General features: G+C 37.1%; 1 protein-coding gene across 1 annotated transcript; it reads right to left on the reverse strand.

Annotated features, from left to right (window-relative positions):
• Positions 1-18,956: 18,956 nt before the first annotated feature.
• LOC134260728 (uncharacterized) lies at positions 18,957-21,804 on the reverse strand. Its single transcript, XM_062743276.1, has 2 exons — positions 19,071-21,804; positions 18,957-18,967 (listed from the first exon to the last, which is right to left on the reverse strand). The coding sequence occupies exons 1-2, from the start codon at positions 21,802-21,804 to the stop codon at positions 18,957-18,959; spliced, it is 2,745 nt and encodes a 914-aa protein (XP_062599260.1).
• Between the last annotated feature and the right edge of the window lie 2,610 nt (positions 21,805-24,414).

Raw genomic sequence — 24,414 nt, forward strand, 5'->3', positions numbered from 1 at the left:
GTATGATTTTATGAAAGGAAATACATCAAAGGGAGTGCTGTTTTCGTATTGCATATTTTATTTCGATCGGGTTCGATATTCTGTTTATACTAATTATTGCAGCCATGCGGTTCCCCTGGCGTTTTGGCTGTTAAGTTTGGTGTAGTTGGCCTCCCTAAGGAGTAAGTTTTATATTATTTTACCTGAATTTATATCTAACTTGATCATCTGAATCTTACAGTATTACATGTATGCAATATTTTTTATCATGTTTAAATTCTGCAAATACAATGTTTTGCAAAATAGCGCGTTTCCAGCATGCAATAGACATAGTCCTGTTTAGCTCACATGTTAAAGCTACGCATTTAATGTTGTATAATTGTATTTCGATATTGATATTTTGTCAAATTCTTATTGTGCTTATGTAATTTGTAGTTTTTCACTCTCTCACGAGGTTTGTCCAATAAACAATACAGTGAAAATCCTTAATTCCTGGCCATTTTGTACAGAGCTTTGCCAGACTAGGAAGATAACAGCTCAAGGATCTCACCAGTTTGAGGAAAGTGTTTTAAGCTTTACGTCAAACCTGTGCATGGTTAAAAGAGACATTGATCGTATTATTTCTGAGTCAGAACGTTGTGTAGAGCTCGCACAGAGTCAACAGATTATTGACAACGTACAGAAACATTTAGAAAATTATGAAGTTCTTAGTAGGTTACATTGTATGAGGCATTTTTGAAAGGTCACAGAACTGAAGTGCAAATGAACAGTCTTCACACAAATTAATTCGAGCATCTTTACATGCCAAGACTACTGCTTTTATCGAACAGTTACAGTCCGCACTGCCGAAGATGGGGTCATCCAAGGCACCGTCATTAGTTCCCTCGCATCGGGAAGATCAGGTTCAAGTCACCTCACCGCTGTCTGGATGCAACATTCTACTAATGTCGAGAAAGCGAAGGCTCGTTTGCAGTATGCAGCTGAGCTCATTAGACAAGAAGCTGCTCTGAAAGCCAGTAGGAACCTTTTGAAGCGGGAGCTTGAGGAATCTGAATCTGGACTAAGTGCAATTCTTCAAGTATTCTCAATCAAGCTCAAGATCTATGGAGAGCGATCATGGCAGCTACAAACTCTTTGTCGTCCAATCTCCATGTGCTTCGTTACATACAGGATAACAACAATGATCGCACCCCTCCTCCGGAAGCTCAGGCTGAAGTGAACCTTCATGTGTTTAATACTATCAATAACATTTAATAGTATCATTTAAAGGTTGATAACATCTTTTATTACTATAACGTCGGAGGCCCTAAATTCGTTACGGTCCTAGGGTCGTGACCTTTTATTTTTCTTGAATACCTTGCATGATTTTGAGTCCCCCTGCATCACATCGTCAGAAAAAATTATTTGGATTGATTTTGTTATATTTTACAGCTCCTGAAGATGATATGGACGAAAGCAGGTATAAGTGTATAATCAGAAACAAGATTTCCCGTTACTTAGCATAAATTCGCTATTACCGCATATATTAAACAAGAGGCCCAGGGGCCACAGCGCTCACCTGAGCACATCGGGCTTGAATTTACTCCCCCCCCCCCTCCAGGCGGTCATCATTTGAACAAACTAGAATCTACACTACATGAGGATGATTCCATATAAATATCACTAATCATATTAAGCTTTACGGTACTTGAAAAGAAGATTTTAACAGGTTTCCCTATATTTCCTTATGTAAAACTTGGGTCGGCCATTTTGGACCCATCCTACTCCCGGGGGTTATGATTTGAACAAACTTGAATCTACACTACCTGAGGATGATTCCACATGAGTTTCATCTTTCCTGGCCCATTGGTTCTGGAGAAGAAGATTTTTAAAGATTTTTCCTATATATTCCTATGTAAAACTAGGGTCGGCCAATTTGACCCCATCCTTGCCCTGGGGGTCATGATTTGAACAAAATTGAATCTACACTACCTGAGAATAATTCCACATGAGTTTCGTCTTTCCTGGCCCAGTGGTTCTAGAGAAGAAGATTTTTAAATATTTTTCCTAAATATTCCTATGTAAAACTTGGGTCGGCCAGTTTGACCCCACCCTTGCCCTGGGGGTCATGATTTGAACAAACTTGAATCTACACTACCTGAGGATGGCTTCCCTATCAGTTTTATATTTCCTGGCCCAGTGGTAATTGAGAAGGAAACTTCAAAGATATTTCCTATATATTCCTATGTAAAACTTGGGTCGGCCATTTTGGCCCCATCCTTGCCCCGGGGGTCATGATTTGAACAAACTTGAATCTACACTACCTAAGGATGATTCCAAATGAGTTTCATCTTTCCTAGCCCAGTGGTTCTTGAGAAGAAGATTTTTAAAGATTTTTCCTATATATTCCTATGTAAAACTTGGGTCGGCCATTTTGGCCCCACCCTTGCCCCGGGGGTCATGATTTGAACAAACTTGAATCTACACTACCTGAGGATGATTCCACATGAGTTTCATCTTTCCTGGCCCAGTGGTTCTGGAGAAGAAGATTTTTAAAGATTTTTCCTATATATTCCTATGAAAAACTTGGGTCGGCCATTTTGGCCCCACCCTTGCCCCGGGGGTCATGATTTGAACAAACTTGAATCTACACTACCTGAGGATGCTTCCACATGAGTTTCGTCTTTCCTGGCCCAGTTGTTCTGGAGAAGAAGATTTTTAAAGATTTTTCCAATATATTCCTATGTAAAACTTGGGTCGGCCATTTTGGCCCCACCCTTACCCCGGGGGTCATGATTTGAACAAACTTGAATCTACACTACCTGAAGATGCTTCCACATGAGTTTCATCTTTCCTGGCCCAGTGGTTCTGGAGAAGAAGATTTTTAAAGATTTTTCCTATATATTCCTATGAAAAACTTGGGTCGGCCATTTTGGCCCCACCCTTGCCCTGGGGGTCATGATTTGAACAAACTTGAATCTACACTACCTGAGGATGCTTCCACATGAGTTTCGTCTTTCCTGGCCCAGTTGTTCTGGAGAAGAAGATTTTTAAAGATTTTTCCAATATATTCCTATGTAAAACTTGGGTCGGCCATTTTGGCCCCACCCTTACCCCGGGGGTCATGATTTGAACAAACTTGAATCTACACTACCTGAAGATGCTTCCACATGAGTTTCATCTTTCCTGGCCCAGTGGTTCTGGAGAAGAAGATTTTTAAAGATTTTTCCTATATATTCCTATGAAAAACTTGGGTCGGCCATTTTGGCCCCACCCTTGCCCCGGGGGTCATGATTTGAACAAACTTGAATCTACACTACCTGAGGATGCTTCCACATGAGTTTCGTCTTTCCTGGCCCAGTTGTTCTGGAGAAGAAGATTTTTAAAGATTTTTCCTATATATTCCTAAGTAAAACTTGGGTCGGCCATTTTGGCCCCACCCTTGCCCCGGGGGTCATGATTTGAACAAACTTGAATCTACACTACCTGAGGATGCTTCCACATGAGTTTCATATTTCCTGGCCCAGCGGTTCTAAAGAAGAAGATTTTTTAAAAATGCCATTAATTTTTAACAAATTCATGATTATCTCCCCTTGGAAAAGGGCGTGGCCCTTCATTTGAACAAACTTGAATCCCCTTCACCCAAGGATGCTTTGTGCCAAGTTTGGTTGAAATTGGCCCAGTGGTTCTTGAGAAGAAGACGAAAATGTGAAAAGTTTACGGACAGACGGACAGACAGACAGACGGACAGACGGACGCCGGACAAAATGTGATCAGAAAAGCTCACTTGAGCCTTCGGCTCAGGTGAGCTAAAAAGAAAATACTTGATATTTTTTTCTTTCGTCCTATCTCAAGTGTATTGGTGCTACGGCACGCATTGTTTAGAACGTTAAGTCAACAGAAGTCACCTATCCGATTTGGAATTTTTGGGTCTGTGTAATGTAATTTCCGCTAAGGTCACGACCCTAGGACCTGTGTTTTAATATGGCGTCGGGTAAACATAGGTACTTTGAACGAGATGTAAACTATCAATAAAGGCATGAATTTTTAAAAACTTTCAGTTTAATTGAAAGAAAAAATATTTACAACTAAGGTATGACTTACAAAATGAAACAGTATCTCAAATTTATTTTAAAATGGACATTAGCTCATTAGGGTAACGACTCATGGACCTCCGAGGATTATACAATGCTGTTAAATTGTTGTCAATTTCATTGTCCGTGTGTAATAAATAAAGCTTTTATTTTGAAATTATTCTTTTTAAAACGTTCATAAGCTCTATATGTTTAATATATTTTAAAGACACATATTTTATCATTTTATGTTTTATAAACAAAGCCTTTCAAATATGAGGGGGAGGAATGTAGTGATGACTGATATGTTTATGACCGGGATCGGGTTCCTTGTAATGTATATAAATAACATGTAAATAGAATTCACCAGTTACCCTCCAGACCTTGCAGTATGCAGGTGTATTTACTCCTGTGAGATCCGCTAACTCATTTATTTGGTGGGCTACATATTCACTTTTAACTCACTATCGTTTATTTATTATTCATTCATTGTATTTACTTATATGTCTAAATATTAACACAACACTTATATGAAGGTTGTAGGTAATACCGCCGACGTATTGGAAATATGGTGGACAATGCCTTTGAACAAGGTGTGCCATTTTCAAATACTGTTTACATGTATCACGTACAATCACGTAATTTGATGGGAATACAATATGGTACGACTTAATATATTGCTTATTTACGAGCAATAGTTAGCTCGTTCCATTGATTACGTGAGATCTCGGACAAAATCAGAGTCGGACTATAACTAACTCAGTCTTAATTAAATAGAGTCGGCCAATCGCTAAAAACAGCAAGATATATATGTGATATAACAAAATTTCATAGCATATCCTTGTACATGTAAAGAGATTAATATTTTAGCTCATATCTAATAAAATAATGCTGTACCGACAGACAACCCCATTCGACTTTAAACAATGTAAATCGTACATCCAATGACATATGTTCCGCATTAATTAATGTTATATAATTTGGAGTTATTTGGGTTTTTTCTGTGTATATATAATAATTTATTTATGTTCTAATCAGCACTACTCATTTTGTTACTAATAAGTTATAAATCATGTATTTGGAGTTTGTTTTCTTTATTTCAATTTGTTTTTTAATCTGCACTCCTCCTTTTGCTCTAAATCAAATATATCATTTTATTCTGATGGATACATGATGACACACTTTATTAAGTGAAAAATCATGACTTCTTTTCAATCATTATTATGCCAAATAATTACCCAGAAATGAAAAAAAACATATTTGTTCATCAGGTTTATTTGTTTTCAGCTTATGTTGGTTTCACGGGATAAGTAATTTACATTTTAAAATTACATATTTAATATTAAATTGCATATGTATGTTCAACATCATCAGCAATTAACATCTTGAAATCACATATATAATAATAAATAGCATATGTATGTTCAACATCGTCAGCAATCAGCAATTCAAAATCATACCTTCAATAATAAATAAAATATTTTCAAACAACATTTTTAATTTATAATAGTACACATCAATATAAATTTACACAAAGTCCAGTTCATGATGAAATGTTCACTAATAAGGAAATCATGTAGTTCACCAAAAAAGCAAATTTCAGAGCTTAAGAATTAACTCGGAATTACACAGAAACACTGCATGAAGTCCATCAGTCATTGGAGCCCAATGGAGGGTCCGTAGATCTTTCCGCACTCGCTTAGGAGCTGGGATACAGTGCACTACCCATCCTCGTACTCCTCCTAGGTCTGGTGTAGACAGCAGCATCCATTCTGCCTTGTTTCTGTCGTTGGTCCCAGATGATCTGTTCTTAGATCACGAGTTGGTGGGTAAGCTCAACAATGTTCGCTTCAAGCCGTAAAGCTGGAACCATTGTGTAAAACTATTCGTGGCCTCGCCCAAGGTCTGCGTTGATCCTTGTGTGGTAGCCTAAAGCAAATTATTTTATTTGTTGAAAATGACGAGAACATGCATGTAACCAATATACTAAATTCTAACATTTTTATCACCAAGTAAACCATTCTAGAAAAAAATATTTTTGCACTTTATAAGAATATATTTACATTTCCAATGTCTTTGTCCGCGATAAAATTACCAATTGTAAATGTAATTTATTTCCTCATGAATGTTTTGGCGCGGTTCCAAAAAAAAAAAAAAAAAAAAAAACCACGTGCAGGGCGGGACAACACCTAGAGAGAAGCAGCCTTGGAGCCCGTGGATTGGCGGAATCAAAGCATGTGAATATAAGGAATAACTGTCAGATTTTTCGAATTCATGAAGATGATCAATGGATTGGCTTGTGTGATAATTTTATGCATAAACGCCTTCGGCGTTTATGCAAATTATCACACAAGCCAATCCATTGATCACTTCATGAATTCGAAAAATAAGACAGTTATTCCTTAAATAAATGTTCTATGTGTATTTACATTCCATGTCATTGTTGGTCCTGATGGTCTGTATATGGACCAGTTCCTGGGCCTCCACACGGAGGTTGTTTAGCCAGGTGTTCTCCAAATAGCCCACAAGGTTCCTCAGTTCGGAACATGTAGCTCTCTGGCTCAGGCGCTTTAATGCTGGCTCTATGTCGTGGAAGGTAAAAACGGCAACAACATGAGCATTTTGATATAGCGATACCCCGCGCTAGCTGTATGTTGTCTTGAGTCAAAGCTCTTAGGTCTTCCGCCACACAGCTTGAGTGAGATGGTAGACACCGCCCTTGATGGAAGCAGCAGGAAAAACTTGATTAATTTTTTTTAGGTCACCTGAGTCACTCAGAATTGTAGTTTGCGAATTGTTAAATAATGCAAAAATAACAAAAAATCCTATACCTCTAAAACACCTTTCATATTTGTTGATCGCAAATTTGTATGAGAACTTTGGATAGGATTCTTCTCTAATTTTTGAGTAGATATAATATTCAATGTTTATTTGCTTATAACTACGTTTTATATATTTAGGTGAAAGAAATTAAAAGACCATATTTTTCTTTCCTCATCACAATTGTACAACTTTAAATAGAAATGGTCAAGGATGGGTCAATCAAACCCGCCAATATATTTGAAATTTTAATATCTTTTACATGAAATAAGATTTTTGATTAATTTTTGTGTGAAATGCTATTAAAATATATAAGTCGTAATATTATAGAGAAAAAATAACTTCAAATCTGTGTCTAAGTGCCTTTAAATACAATTATAACTGAAAATGCCATGATACAAAAAGTTTATGTCATTATGCTAGTAAACACCTTGACTTCAATTGTTTTAATTCAAGTTTACTGTGTGATTTCTTCAACTGTGGTATTTTTAACTTGCAGCATGCAAGTGAGAGGAAAACGCTTGCAATGTTTCTGACACATTCTCTAGGGTACAGCCAAATAATTTGACTAAGATTTCTGCTGAAACTGTGTATGTGGGAAATTCTTCACCAACAGACATGAGCAGGTCTAGAGTTGCGCCATTTGGTTCAAATCCAAGGATGGTTCCCCGCACAACTGACGTTGGTTGCTCTTTTACCTAATTAGAAAGATAGAAAATATGAAAGAATGCTCTTTATAATATCTCATTTAATATTCTGTGCTAGGAGTATAGATGTTTACATAACAAATTGTTAATTATAACTATTAATAATGATTTTTGAAACTATTTAAATGATTTGATTTGGACATCATTTCCTTTAACTTTTACAGTTCTAGTCATCTCTTTCTGGATAAAAAAAAGATATTTTTTTTGATAAATTGAAAAAATTATTATCTCTTGTGAGCCAAAGGCTCAACACTCAAAGAGCTAATGCTATAGCTACTTGTGCGGTGTGCGTTTACTTTTAAGCTCACCTGAGCTGAAAGCTCAAGTGAGCTTTTCTGATCACATTTTGTCCGGCGTCCGTCTGTCTGTCTGTCTGTCTGTAAACTTTTCACATTTTCGACTTCTTCTCAAGAACCGCTGGGCCAATTTCAACCAAACTTGCCACAAAGTATCCTTGGGTGAAGGGGATTCAAGTTTGTTCAAAGGAAGGGCCACGCCCTCATTCAAGGGGAGATAATTGGGAATTAATGAAAATTTGGTGGCATATTTTAAATATCTTCTTCTCAAGAACCACTGTGCCAGGAAAGATGAAACTTATGGGGAAACATGCTCAGGTAGTGTAGATTCAAGTTTGTTCAAATCATGACCCCCGGGGGTAGGGCGAGGCCAAAATGGCCGACCAAAGTTTTACATAGAAATATATAGGAAAATTCCTTTAAAATCTTCTTCTCAAGAATGACCAAGCCATAATTCATCATATTTATATGGAAGCATCCTCAGGTAGTGTAGATTCAAGTTTGTTCAAATCATGACCCCCGGGGGTAGGGCGGGGCCAAAATGGCCGACCAAAGTTTTACATAGAAATATATAGGAAAATTCTTTAAAAATCTTCTTCTCAAGAATGACCAAGCCATAATTCATCATATTTATATGGAAGCATCCTCAGGTAGTGTAGATTCAAGTTTGTTCAAATCATGACCCCCGGGGGTAGGGCGGAGCCAAAATGGCCGACCAAAGTTTTACATAGAAATATATAGGAAAATTCTTTAAAAATCTTCTACTCAAGAATGACCAAGCCATAATTCGTCATATTTATATGGAAGCATGCTCAGGTAGTGTAGATTCAAGTTTGTTCAAATCATGACCCCCTGGGGTAGGGCGAGGCCAAAATGGCCGACCAAAGTTTTACATAGAAATATATAGGAAAATTCCTTTAAAATCTTCTTCTCAAGAATGACCAAGCCATAATTCATCATATTTATATGGAAGCATCCTCAGGTAGTGTAGATTCAAGTTTGTTCAAATCATGACCCCCGGGGGTAGGGCGGGGCCAAAATGGCCGACCAAAGTTTTACATAGAAATATATAGGAAAATTCTTTAAAAATCTTCTTTTCAAGAATGACAAAGCCATAATTCATCATATTTATATGGAAGTATGCTCAGGTAGTGTAGATTCAAGTTTGTTCAAATCATGACCCCCGGGGGTAGGGTAGGGCCAAAATGGCCGACCAAAGTTTTTAAAGATATATATAGGAAAATTCTTTAAAAATCATTTTCTAAAAAATATCAAATCCATGATTGGTCATTGGACTACTTTTGGATTTAAACTTTACAACAAAAAGCCATTTTCTACTTTTTCCTACCCTTAGTGCTCAGGTGAGCGATGTGGGCCATGGGCCTCTTGTTAGTATATGGGCCATAACTCAAGAACCCCTTGGCCGGCCAGTTAGTGTCAAATTTGTCACAGGGTATCCTTGGCTCAAGGGCTATCCTTTACACTAAAATAAGGGTTGGGACCCTTAAGCAAGGGTAGATAATCAGGAAAACAAAACCTATAGTACTGGTTGCTAAAAATTACTCCAGAACCACCAGGCAGATGGATCACGATATGTTGAAGATTAAAATTTGCACGGGAATTTACCTGGGGCAAAGGGCGTGGTCTCAAGGTCACTTCAAAGTTGACCTAAATTTACAAGTAATATAAACGTTTATATTTTGCTTACTATTAGGACTAGGAGCATGAGATCTTAAGTTGATGCATCTTAGGATTTCACATCATGTCACGGTGACCTACTTTTTAAATTTTGTGGGCATTTGTTTTCAAATTGATTTGAAGGCAAATTTTGGACACTATGATCATCAAACATTGTCAGTTGATGCATGAGAGCTATAGTATTTTGTATAAGTTTATGCATTTTTTAAAAAGACACCGAATTGTTTTTCTTTTTCCCTCGTGCTTGTTCACAACTATCAGTCCTTTTTTTTCTTCGACGTAAAGGTCTGATGCATGTATATAATACCGAAGGAAATGACGAGGTAATATTGACTTCTGAATGGACACCTTGCGACTTCAGCAAACTCATGTCTGCAGTGTATGCTTCTTTACGGATATTTTTGTGGAGAAGTCAAGCGTACCCTTTCCCAACACATTTTTTGTACGTTCACCAGATGGTTTGCATTATTAACATTTAGACGTATTTAGGCACAACATATTCTTTTAAAAGTTCGCCATATTGGCAAATTTAAATACTCTTCTGGGACACAATACATTGTACCGGTATAAACCAGCTTCTTTCAATTTGTTTTATCAATCCGGTTTTTAAAAATTCAATCCCTGTTTTACCTTACCTTTTCTGTTGTACCTGGTGTGGATGGATCTCTATGAGAATTTCTTAACAAAACGAGAGCTCAGTTATCCTGAACCGGGCCAGGTGAAAAGGAAGTGGTCTCTCATTGCTGAAATGAGGGGAATATATTACACAATAATACTAAAGAAAACAAATCTGTGACATTTGTTTCAAAATAAGATGCTCGTTATTCCGAGCACATAGACTCGTTTTGGCTTCCCAGAGCACATAGTTTGCAGCAATATTTGAAAGAGATACATTTTCAACGGAAACAGTAGCCCGTTAGGTAATAAAAGTGCGGGGAAATTCCAAAGAAGCTCTGATAGCATTTTTAGATTTCCTATGTACGGGAAAGATTAACATCATATCGTCCTGCATGACTGGAATAGGCTGAAGTCTTCAGTTCAGGATATAGGAATTTATGCTAAATGAAAACAGGACAAGGAAGTGGAGATAACGAACAATATTCCATATCAAAGTCCATAAAACAATACAAAATAGGAACAGAGCAAACACGGACCTCCGAAACATCAGAGGTGGGATCAGGTGCCATGGAGGATTGAGCATCCCCTGCTGCCGACCGTGTGCCCCTTGTTGCCTATTGCAAACAATGGCAAAGTTACAAGAAGTCCAACAGGTCCAGTGCAAAGACTTTTCCTACCTACGTAGGTATTAATAGCTACCTAGGTATTTAAAGCTACCCAAAGTAGCTATTTTTACCTACTTTCTGCTTTACTTGCATTTTGTGGCCAAATGCAGGAACGGCGCAACATAGTGAGCACAAAATTTCTTGATACAGTCACACTGATGATGAATATGACAAGAATGTAGCCAAAAAATGAAAACTTCGTATATTATCAATTTTGCATAGAAACTAATGTAAAATTGCCGATTCAGGAAGTAATCATTTTTTGGCCAAAATTTTGTCGTATTCATGATTAGTGTGACCGTATGAAAAAATATGGTATTCACCATGTTGCGCCGTTTGGTCTCTTGGTCGCAAAATGCAGAAAGTATGTAAAGTAGGTAAAAATAGCTACTTTGGGTAGCTTTAAATACCTAGGTAGCTATTAATAGCTACGTAGGTAGAAATAGTCTTTGGACTGGACCTGTCGAAATTTGTGATTTCATACTCCGAAAAAAAAAATCAACCAATTTCTTGGATACCGCACCATGAATACAAACACAAACACATTCTTTCAAGTAGAGAATGTGATACGCTGCGTCAGATTTTCTCTCATGTCTTGGCGTCAAGAAATATGCGTCAGTGAGATATAACCAGAACTGCAGAACTCTGGATGATTACTTTGGCGAATTGGTAGATAATACTTATTTCTTTTATCATATTTTAAGTAAACGATAAAAAACGATTCATAATCAATGTGAGTCACTCAATGTACTAGAAGTTAATTCCACTTTCTTTTAAAAGAGTTCATGTAGAGGAAGAGCTCTCAAACCTGGTTATTTTCCTTAATGTCCCTAGCTTTTCCAAGTTTTAGCCATAACCAACAAAAGGCCCACAGGCCTTAAAGGTTACCTGAGTATCATGAACCAACTTTCCAACAATTGAATTTGGTTCGTGTTTTAAACCATAGGCCATGACATTTGCAATTTGGAAAGAGGCACCAATGCTAAACATAATTACATTGTATACACTTAGCATGCTTACTATAATTACTTAGTACATGTACTTTTCATATATTATCAATATAGTCCAGTGGGAAACTGACCATGAAGAGATGACCAGACAAGATTATCTAAGACTGGTCAAGAAATTTGCAGAAGTGTCTGTCCAACCAGTTGGTTTGACTTTTCTACTATTATGCCCATTTATTGGAACATCTGGGATGACAGAATCCTGGACAAGAGTATGCCAGAGGGTTGTCAGGAAGGTGTCCTGGAGATCAAGTGTCCGTATTCTCTTGATGGTGAATTCATTGTCAATAAGGAAGTCCATGAGCGGTACGATCAGTTAGATTTTATGGAAATGCAAAATGGAAGAGCAACATTAAGCCGTAAACAAAAGTATTAAATGCTCAGGTGCAAGGGGGGGATGACCGTCTTCGGTTTACCTTGTTTTGACTTTGTTATTTGGACGGCTGCTCCTGAAAGCAATGTTTACATAGCAAAGATTCATTTTGACTCAAGTTACGTCTCCACTATGATTACAAAATTATATGGGAAACAAAACCCAATCTTAAAGACGTTTAATAATAAGTGGGCCATGGGCCTGAACAAAATTAATCCACTTGCATGTAAAATTAATTTTTTTCATGTGGATTGCAAATATTTCTACTGGAGCTACCCGATTAAATAGAAGTGAAAAATTATACTTCAATTCCAAAATCTTCTATTTTGTAATTTGACTATAATAATATGCATTTAATATTTTTCCTCTTTTACAAATTAGAGTGAATATAAGAGTTGCATTTCATATTTCTTTCTTTTACAAATCAGAGTGAATATAAGAGTATATAATTATGACTGATTTTGATGCATTTTATTTAACATATAAGAACAGTTTATACTCTAATTTGCAAAGAGACAGAAACATTTTAAAATATATAAACTCTCTCTTAAGATTTTTTCAGTGAGTTCAAAATAGTAGACATTAAATACATCAGCTTTAATTTTGACAATACATTTCATGTGACCCAGCTAAAACGTTTTCATTTTACAACTATCCGTTGTCCAAACATACATGTAAGGCTTGAACTGCAAATCCATGATTATATGTATAGGTAAAGTTGTTACACTGTAAAAAAGGTTGATTAGAGTTCACAAAGGGAAAATGCAATAAAACGCCGAACATTAAACGTGTAAACAGCATATCCCTCCAGTAAATTTTCTAATTGTGGAAAAGGCATTCTCGCTAATGATAACTATGTACTTTGTTTAATACGCAGAAGCATAGAAGAATATTGTCAAAAGAATTATTGCATTTTCAATATATAACCAATACAGTCCCGCCTTAACACCAGAACCCCTGACCCAGGGGCCGTAAAATTCATAAAGAACTATATGCGGTATATTGCATATATTTGCCCCCACAAAAGTCAAATTTTGAAAACTTCCTGAAATGTGCTGAATTCAATAAATTGTATGAGAAATATAAATTAACAGAAAATATTATAGTTTCAAAGCCGTGTATTCACAATTTTTGTTTTTATGACGTCACAAACTAGTCCGATTTTATATCTTTTTTCAGAAAGAGGACGAAATGGACAAAATTTCAACAATTTTAGCTTTAAAATTTATAGAGCGCAAGTTTGTTCAGGAACAATATTGACATATTTCATTGATATTATCATTCTACACATTATATCAAAATATTGATCCTGAACACACATGCGCTCGGTGATTTTTACTCAAAATATCGACGAAATATGAACATTTTTCTGTAAAATTCGTAAAAAACTGAAATTTACGTCATGTTTGTGACGCCATTACGTACATATGACGTCATTACTTATGAAAATATTCAGTGCTTTGAAGTCAGCATATACCCCCCTGTTTAAGAACTTTATTAAATATATATCCATCAAAGTTTAATTTAGGGGGCAAATATTGGTTATTACCGAATAAAGTTCTTTGGAAGAAGCATCCTTCCTCATTGTTCCTATGTGCATAGTACATTGGCTTAAAACCCAGGAACAGAGAAGACATTTTTTCAACAATTACTGCATTTTCACGTTATAATCAACAGAACCCCTGACCCAGGGGACATGAAATTCACAGTTTAGGTAGAGGCAGCCTAATTCAACATAACCTTTACTTGGTTAGTTTATTTAGTGCCTAGGAGCAGAGAGGAAGAGTTTAAAAGAAAAAATGTATTTTCAGTATACAATCTATTTAGCCCCGCCCTAGCACCCCTGACCCTGGGGCTCTAATTTTACAATTTCGGTAGAGGACTTAATGCTGATAACAATCATGACAACAATTTGACTGCTTGATGTCCAGGAGTTTTGAAGATTTTCAAAGATAGTATTAATTTTAGTGGTTTAGGTCCCACCTCTCAGACCCCAGGGGGGCAGGGACAATAAAATTCACAAAATTTTTATTCCTCTTTACCTACAGATGCTTTGAGCCAAAATAGGTTGAGCGGTTGCAGAGAAAATGAAAATGTTCAAATGTTAACGCATGGCGAACGACAAACGACGGACAAAAACGGATAGCAATACTATCCAGGCATTCTATAAAGGTCACAAGACGAGATCCGAATACCAAAGGATAAAACAGGCAAAACTGCTCCCCTAGGCTGGGTCTAGAGCTTATAAAGAACCTACGACCACCATGCAGGAAACTAAGGAGACATTATATACATTCGTGGACACTATTTTCTTCTTTTTGTTCCTCTTTTCCTGTCAACATTTTTTAAATTTTCTGGGGGGAAAATTCCCAACTACGTACTGATGACCCACTGGCCAATAATATATCTCGGAGCTGCGAGAGGGCAAACAATTAATTTAAAGAAGATCTGGTGCACATTATTTTTCAAACTTTCTCCGATTTCTTCACCATCTCCATATTGCGTTCAGGTGCCCTATTATAAATATCTCTTGTAGCAGGTGACAAGGATAAATTAAGACAGTGTTATCTCATCTTAAGTATCTTAATTGTTCAACTATTTTTTAAAGTAAATTGTAGGTTAATACAACATGAAGTTCTAACGGGCTCCATGTTGAAGGTCCTGAAGCTCAGGTTCCAAATTCTTTTGTCACGACATAAAGAAATTGGAGGAAAAAAATACTTTTATGCTGGACAAATCATTACCCAGTCCATTTTGCATGATGAACCTAGCTGGATTCAGCACTTTAAATTTGCATTTGTGCAATTTGATGCTTGGAAGAGACTCTAAAGACGTGCTTTAATTTTACTTGAACAACATACAAGATGAGGATTGGAGAAAAAACTGTAAGGACTCGTGAATTCACCTGCAATTCTTTTCATAAATGAAATTTCTCAGTTAATAGTGTGCCGTGGGCATGGACCCAATAGCTGCATGTAAGCATGTATGTGTTGTGTTATAAAGTTTATAGATGTTTTGTAAAAGTGGAGACATAGTACATGTATTAGAGGAAACGTGTAATCAAAACCTTCATTCAAACCAAAGTGACTAAAGGCAGTCCAATAAAAGCAAATGACTGTCAATTACTTCAGTATTTGGTGAAGGGGATGTGAGTTACATGATCCACGACCAAGAGCACATCGCAATATGCCAAGATACTCAGATATCTTCCGATATGTCTGGCCTAATCATCAAAACATTGGAGAATTGGTAGTCTCGCAAATTCTCTGCTTGCAAACAGAGGCCACTGGGCAACATCCCTCGTCTAAACACTTCGGCAAGCTCGGTACAGTGTAGTTTATGAATGTTTTCAACTTATCTCTACATGCAAGGGAAGGAGGAATGATTTGAAGAAAATGTGAATCTAAACTAACTTTGTTACCATATTTTTTAATCATGGCTTTAGAAGTTTTGAATTTTTTTCCTCTATCATTTTCTTAGAAGCCTTGTCGCGTGGCGCAGTGGTTAAAGCGTCTGCTCTACTGTCGCCTTACATCGCGGGATTCGAATCCCACTGTGGGACAAGGAGACCGATCCTTTGAATGCGACCGTAAAAACCGATGTGCTAACATTACTTTATCTCCACTGTTATTTATATATATAAATTTAATACCGTAAAACAGGCCCTCAGGGAAGTAAAATGAGATACTATAAATAAAATTATTATACCTCTACTGTTATTCTCATCTGAGGACTACTCCCTGTAAAATCGATCTATTCCCTAGTACTACTCCCACTAAAATATTTATTAGTGATTTTGACCGATCAAAGTGTTGGTGGAGCGTTCAAGAAATCTGGAGTCTATGACGTAATATTAAATGCAATGTAATTATGACGTCAAAACATTTCGTCATGCGATGTAAAAATCATACTTGTCTAGCATACTGAAAACTACGATATTTTAGGTCACCTAAGTTTACTCAGGTGACCTAAAAAATCGTAGTTTTCAGTATTGCTATCTGTTTTTGTCCGTCGTCGTCCGTCGTTCGTTAACATTTAAACATTTTCAGCTTCATCTCTGTGTCACGACAGCCGTCGTGCTCTGTCCAGTCAGATATAACAAGATTTTTTTTCTATTTACAATTTTTTTTATCTATAAATAAAATCAATAAAAACAATATTTACAACATATTTTTACAGCTATTATTTACAATACACAGAAATTAAAGTCTCTATTAATCCTCAATATCGTTGACTCTAAACCACGTCTATCCAGACACGACCCGTTTCACGACGGACTCCCGCCAACTGGCTCCCAGTGGGTATCCCGGTCTGGTAAGTTCATTGCCAACACACACATGGATAGATTAACATTGGATAACATCAGGAACCTTTGAATTAAATAACATTTTTTTAAGTCACAAGCCACGTATACAAAAGGAAAACTCAAGTCACCATTGACTACAATTGCACTTATGGCACACCATACAATCAGTCCCGGTAATTTTAACCGAACACTATTATAATAAGAAAAACGTTAAGAATACACAACATCTTAACAAAAGTGGTTTTAACTATTAAACCCACAACACCGACTTTATAAGCGGCAAAACAAAATAGCCTACGTGCGTATATAACTCAGTACATTGCACAAAAATAGAACAATAAACGCATGAGTAACTCTACCCAGCAAAACCTGTATACGTAAATAGTAACAAAAACATTAATTAACTCAAGTTCTTAAATAGTTCTACGTTTTAAATGTATTACTCAAAAACTTACATATGAAATAAAAAACAAACTTACCCCTTTGGAGAAATGGTTACCGTTGAAAGAAAAAATTTAGCCACTCATCTTGGACTGTATGTCAACCATTTAAAAGCTATGAAAACGTGGACCCTGGTTACCTGGTCAGCTATGCAGCGATTTAAATACCCCAAAATACAATAGGTCGTAACTGACCAATACCTGCAAAACTTAACTGAGGTTCAATAAGGTAACAAAAATATAGAGGTCCAGTAAAGGGTAAATAAAATAAAAACCATAAACATAATGTAAATGCAATTAAAATTAAATATTGATTGTGACAATATCTCCCCAACATAAGAAAGTTCAACGAACTTTTGAAAAAAAACACAATCAATTATAGCATAAAATCGACTATATATAATTATATACATATCTAAATTCTGCTAAGACAATCAGCTCCTACATTTTCAGAACCCTTGATGGAAATAATGCGAAACCTGTATGGTTGCAGAAGTAATGCCCAGCGCATCAGACGTGCATTAGACACCTTGGCTTTGGTAAGATATACTAGTGGTTGATGATCTGTCTCTAGTAGGAATTCCTTACCATACAAATACCTGCGGAACTTTTGAACTGCCCAGATTATCGCATAGCACTCTTTCTCGATTGTAGAGTAATTTACCTGACATTTGGAAAGTTTCTTGCTAGCGTATGCGACAGGTTTCTTCACACCATCTTCGTACTGCATCAAAACTGCCCCAACACCACGATCTGACGCATCTGTCTGTAAAACAAAGCTTTCATTTAAATCAGGTAGTTTGAGAACTGGTGTTACCGTTAAAGCGTTCTTGAGAGTGATGAATGCATTTTCTTGTGGCTCTTTCCAAATCACTTTGTTCGGCTGGCCTTTCTTGGTAAGATCTGATAAAGGCGAAGCAATAGCTGAAAAATTCGGAATGAATTTACGATAGAATCCTACCAGACCTAAAAATGATCGCACTTGCTTCTTCGTTGAAGGTTGGGTAAAGTTGTGAATGGCGGAAACTTTGTCAGGAAGAGGTCTAAGTTCTTCATTTCCTGCAATATGTCCGAGACACTCAAGACTCCGGTAACCAATAAAACACTTACTTGGTTTCACAGTCAAATTCGCAGCACGAAGTCTTAGCAGAAGTTCCCGAATTACATTAACATGTTCCTGAAATGTTCGAGTGTACACAATCACATCGTCTATAAAGTTATCCACACACTGCATTCCGTCTAAGAGCTTACGCATCAGGCGACTGAAACTTGCGGAAGCGTTTATCAAGCCAAAGGGCATCACCCTGAATTGAAACAAACCAAGTGGCGTTTGGAAAGCGGTGATCTCCTTCGCTGCATCATCCAAAGGTAACTGCCAGTATCCCTTAGATAGATCAAATTTGGACACATATTTACAGCCAGATAATTGTACATAAATATCATCAGCACTTGGAATGGTTTCTGCATCGAAAACAGTTACTTTATTAATTGCACGAAAATCGATACAAAACCTGTTCGAACCGTCCTTCTTTTTCACGATGACTATCGGGGAACTGTATGGACTCGTCGAAGGCTCGATCACTTCGGCTTCCACCATCTTTCTTACCTCGTCACAAACAACGTCTTTTGAAGTAAACGGCAGAGGATAAGGTTTGGTGCGAATAGGCTGGTCACTAGTCAACTTGATATGATGAACTCCGAGATTCGTCAAACCAGGTACATCTGATAAAACATCTGAAAAATTCTCTAGTAATGTCTTGACTTCTGCTTTTTCATTCTCAGTTAGTTCATCACTTACTTTCACATCTGCCGGTCCCTCATTTTTCGTTTCTCCTAGAGAATCACACAACAGCTCATCGTCGCTCTCTCCATCATCATCTAGATCGAGTACTGCGGCGCCTACAACACCTAGAACACCTGTCTCATCATTACTCTCGTTTGCTCTGTCAATGTACAACTTCAACATATTTGCATGAAATGTTTTGATTTTTCCATTCACGTTAATTCTGTAATCAACTTTTCCTAGTCTCTCTATAACTTCATATGGACCTTTCCATTGCATTTGTAATTTGTTACTGGCAGTTGGTAAAAGAATAAGAACTTTCTCACCTTTTGACATTTGTCTGTTCCGTGCTCCCTTGTTATAATACTTCCGGTATTTCTCTGACGACTTTTGTAGATTCTCTCTCGCTAATCTGCACGTAGCTTCTAGTCGTTCCTTCAAATCAACAACATACTGGTATGTAGTTCTAACCTCTGAATCTGCTACTTCTTTAGTCCACAACTCCCTCAAAATCTTCATAGGTCCTCTAACTTCGTGTCCGTAAACCAGTTCAAACGGTGAGAATCCTAGACTCTCCTGTGGTGCATCACGGTAAGCAAACAATGAGGCTGATAGATACTTATCCCAATCAGTAGGACGTTCCGCACATAACCGTCGGAGTATCTGCTTCAATGTACCGTTGAACCGCTCGACCAGTCCATTGCACATGGGGTGGTACGGTGTCGTTGTTAACTGTTGTATAGAAAGTAAACGACTAACCTCTGTCATCAGCTCGGATGTAAATTGTGACCCCATATCCGTGAGCATTTCCTTCGGTACTCCTACTCTACAAAATACATCTACCAGAGCCTCAGCGACTCGTTCAGTGTCAATTCCTTTTAAAGCAATTGCCTCTGGGTAACGGGTGGCAAAGTCAACAATAGTCAAAATGTAACGATTACCCTTACTGGTTGCTGGCTGGATAGGTCCTACCAAATCGACAGCTACACGTCTGAACGGTACCTCAATAATAGGCATATCTCCGAGTGGTACCTTTGTAGTCCTGCCTTTCGGAGTAGTACGTTGACAGATGTCGCATGATCTGCAGAATCGACGTACGTCCGCTTGAACTCCCGGCCAATAAAATTCTGCAAGGACTTTGCTGGCTGTCCTGGAAGTACCTAGGTGACCTGTCATAATAGATTCATGAGCAAGCGAAAGAACTTTAGTCCTATATTTCTTTGGAACAACTAGCTGTGTAAAACGTTTACCATTCTGATGTTTATCTGACTGGAAGACACGATAAATGATACCTTTTTTACTAATGTAAGATACCTTGGAGTCGTCGTCTTGTCCTACCAAAGAGCGTATCTTGGCTAACGTCTCGTCTTTCTCCTGTGCTGCCTTGATGTCGTCAGGACATATCTCAGCGTCAATAATATCTGGAACATGAAGAGATTTAGTCTTCTTACCTTCCTTTTGAGCTTGTTGCCTTGTCACTACTGCATGCGCTTGATAAGGTGTCCAGTTTCTATCCGGATCCTTTGGATCTCTTGCGTTGGGGATGTTCCCTATGATCAAGGAATACAATGGATTTTCTAAACACCAAGCGTCTATTTCACCCACAAAGTAAGGAGTGTCTATTTTCACTCGCGCAACAGGTGCCTGAATCCTAGATCCATCCGCCAGAACACAAATTCGATGATTTCCCGTAAGCTGAACATCATCTATCAAATCCCTACGAACTACAACACCGTTACAACCAGTGTCTCTAAGCACTGTCACAAAATGTTCATTTAACTTGCCCTTACAGGTAGGCATATCTTCAAGAGATGCACTAACGTTACACGATGAAGTGTTTACAAGGTCCATTGAATTTGACGCTATCGAAAATGTTGATGTGTTTGTAAAGGAAGTAAAAGTTCCACACTTGCCTTGTAATTCTGAGTTCTTTGTCGTAGATTCCTTTTCTGTACGATCGACGACAATATTCAATGAGTTCCGGTTCTTCTGAGTCTGGTGGCACTGAGATGCTATGTGGCCCAGTCTGTCACACTTGAAGCAACGAACTTCTTTCTTCATTGGAGTTTTCATGGGTTGAAACTTCAATCCTGGCTTCTGATCTCGCTGTTCCTGTTCTCTCGATGCCTGACTTTTTCCTGGAGAGTTCTCTTTCTTGCTAAAATGAACTAATGTCTGAATGTTACCATGCCTTGCCTCTCTAAACTGATCTGCTAAATCACACATTTCTCTGATGTTTTTCGGTATGCGTTCTTTCAAAAACAATGTCAATTCTTTGTTACACATGAACAGAAACTGATCTCTGATTATCAAATCGTAGAGGCCATCAAAAGTCTTGTTAACTCGACCAAGTTCAATCCACCTATCGAGATAACTACCGAGACGAACAACAAACTGTGAAAAAGTTTCCCCTACCTCAGGTCTGCTCTTACGGAACTTTTGACGAAATCCATCCTCCGTCTTTTCAAACCTTTTTAGTAACGCCGTCTTCAAAGCATCATAGTCCAACGCTTTCTCCTGCGGCAACAGTGCATACACATCCAGTGCACGACCTCTGAGTAGTGCGCTCAAGTTAACAGCCCAACTGTCAAACTTCCATTTCTGTGCTGCAGCGTACCTTTCAAAACGTCTCAAATAAGAATCAATATCATCCTTAACTTCATCGAATACAGGCATTTTTGGAAACTTTGCATTACTAGGATTTTCTGATTTCGTTTCTGACTCCTTTACAGCTAACTTTTGCTCTAAGGTTTGAATAGTTTGCATGAATTTACTCTCAATCTCTTCCATACCTTTCTTTTCCTGTAGTTTGAGTTTCTCAATTTCAAGTGCTTCTCTACTGAGATGATACTCCCTGTCCTGCTTCTCTTTCTCCCTTTCCGCCGCTCGTAGCTCACGCTGATGTGCCTGTTGTTGCTGTATAAACTGCTGCAAGTCCGCACCAGTCAAGTTCAGACTCTGTCCATATTCTGCAAGTTCTTTCAATGTCGACATTGTAATAGAACTTAACACTAACTGACTAAATATGAAAAATATTACTACAATCCAGTAGAACAACATTGATTTTCAAAACAAAAATGAAATGTGGAAAATCTTTCTCAAAAATGTGTATACTTGTATCTCAACAGATAAATTAAGTATACAAACTCAATTCATACGAAACAAAGCAACGGTAACCTAGCTTTCTCCATTTGGGGCTCCATCAATAAACCAAGTACTCACACCCTGAGACTGTCAAAAATCTACAAACTCTTTGACTGCAAAATACAACAAAAATGATTAAAGAAAAAAAAACATAAGTGTAATATACAAAAATACTCCTGACTGAACAGACTAATCCCACTTCTGACACTCTGAAACCACTAAACCAATTACAACCAATTTTAGCATATAACATCTATGGGTGAAGGGGAACAAAAATTGTGAATGTTGTGGTCCCAGCCCCCCCCCCCCGGGGGTGGGGCAAAAACCACTAAAATTAGTGCAATCTTTAAAAATATTTTTCTTTACTCCCGGACATCAAGCAGTCAAACTGTATGATTGTAATCAGCATTGAGTCCTCTATCAAAATTGTGAAAATCATGGCCCCAGGGTCAGGGGTTCTGGTGTTAGGGCAGGGCTCTATTGATTATATAGTGGAAATGCATTAATTCTTTGAAAATCTTCTTCTCTGTTCCTGAGTATTAAATAAACTAAGTACATAGTTATGATTAGCAAGAGTTCCTCTGCTAAAATTGTGATTGTTTTTTTTGCCCCAGGGTCAGGGGTTCTGGTGTTAGGGCGGGGCTCTATAATGATTATATGGTGAAAATACATTACATCTATGAAAATCTTTTTCTCTACTCCCGGGTATTAAGCTGATGAACTATTTACATAGTTATGATGGGCTCTTCTTCCAAAATTGTGAATTTCATGGCCCCTGGATCAGGGATACCGATATGGGGGCGGGGGGCTCTATTTAGTATTTATATACTGAAAATGAATGGTTTGAAATCTTCTTGGTATTAATAAAACATTTTTGATAACAAATGTGCCTTTTCAAAAATTGTGCAATGTGTAGACCTAGGGTAAGGGGTTCATGTGTGGTAGGAGCACTCCTGATTACTGCTGAATATTACTGATTAGTTGACATACTTTTTTGTTCCCCTATCCTGCTTATCGGTATTGAGTAAGCAAACTAAATTGCTAAGTGTAAAGTTATGATTAGCAATGGTGCCTCTTTCAAAATTGTGAATGCCATAGCATCTAGCTTAAAACATGAACCTAATTCAATCATTTGAAAGTTGTTTCATGATGCTCAGGTGACCTATAAGACCCGTGGGCCTCTTGTTTCGAAATGTCTTTGAAAATTCTATTTAAAAATAATTTATATGTTCTCAGACACGCTGAATTAGTTATCATACAATCTTTTAAACCCCATGCAATTGTGATTATATTTCTATAGTGTATTTTTTAAAATGTCAAAGTATTTGAAAGAATAAAGATTTCGTGTGTGCTTGTTTCGGTTTACTAAAACAGTTATGGAATGGGTACATGGGAAATAGTTTCCTCCCACGGGGAACCATAAATTTGCTATTTCCCATGTACCCATTCCATAACTGTATACTATTTGACTGTATATATACTTCATACCAATACAATATAAATACCACTGAATTCTTTTAATTATACAGAATTTGCTAGTTTGAAAGTGTATGATCTATATGACTTTGTTTGAATATATTATAAAAACATTCTGCAAAATGCTTTACTTGTAATGGAGCTTGGTAGGGGCCCCATTCGTGGAAGCTGCCAGCTAATTAGTTCATAATAAATAAAATTGCAAGGATCTGGGTTGTCATGATTTGAGCGGGAAAAATATTTTGAAAGAAGAATTACTTTCAAATAAGGATGGAGACAGAATAACGTAATCAATAACGGTATCTTTACTTTTGGTTGTAGCAGCTATAAACCTATCATCACCGATTATTCATTTGCAATATGTAAATCTAGGATTTTACACACTTCAAGTAGATTATTTTCATAATTGTCGACACGTTTGTCGTTTTAATACCTCAGTATTTGAATACCGATTTCTTGTAAGAAATTTATACTGTTCGTGAAAGAAATTCTTCCTGTTCATATCCTTCCTGGATTAGCAGATTATCCAGAATAATGTCATTTACAATAATGTAGTCTGTTCTTTAAGAGGCCCTGCTGAGGATTGAAGTCTCCAAGTAGCCAAACGTGTATTTTTATCATTAGTTTCTAACTTTTTAACAATTTCTTCGAACATTTCAACATATCTATATTATAATAACAGTGCAATGCTATTTTCTTGAAGAACATTATAAACAACCCTATATAAATTATCAAGTTGTTTTCAACAGAGAATATGGGAGAGGACTACCTAAGTTGCTAGAACTTGTGTCCGATCCCCTTGACTTTTGTCAATAAAATATGTTCAAAAACAGAGAACAAGTAAATGCACTGACTAGATGTACATCGTATTAAATACCTCAATGTTTCGTCAAAGTTCAATATGTCCAAAAACTTGTTTTTACAATAGTTCCAAAACTATTTGAGGTATAAATTTAAACTTTTGCAGTTATATTTCATTGATAAACAGAAAGTATAATTTGATAAATACTTCCTATAATTTTTCTCATTTTCCCTTGACGATGTTTGCCC

The sequence above is a fragment of the Saccostrea cucullata genome, unplaced genomic scaffold (genome assembly GCF_032062105.1).
Source record: "Saccostrea cucullata isolate Sc308-1 unplaced genomic scaffold, CSIRO_AGI_Scuc_v1 ctg3907, whole genome shotgun sequence".
In the NCBI taxonomy this organism is placed as follows: domain Eukaryota; kingdom Metazoa; phylum Mollusca; class Bivalvia; order Ostreida; family Ostreidae; genus Saccostrea; species Saccostrea cuccullata.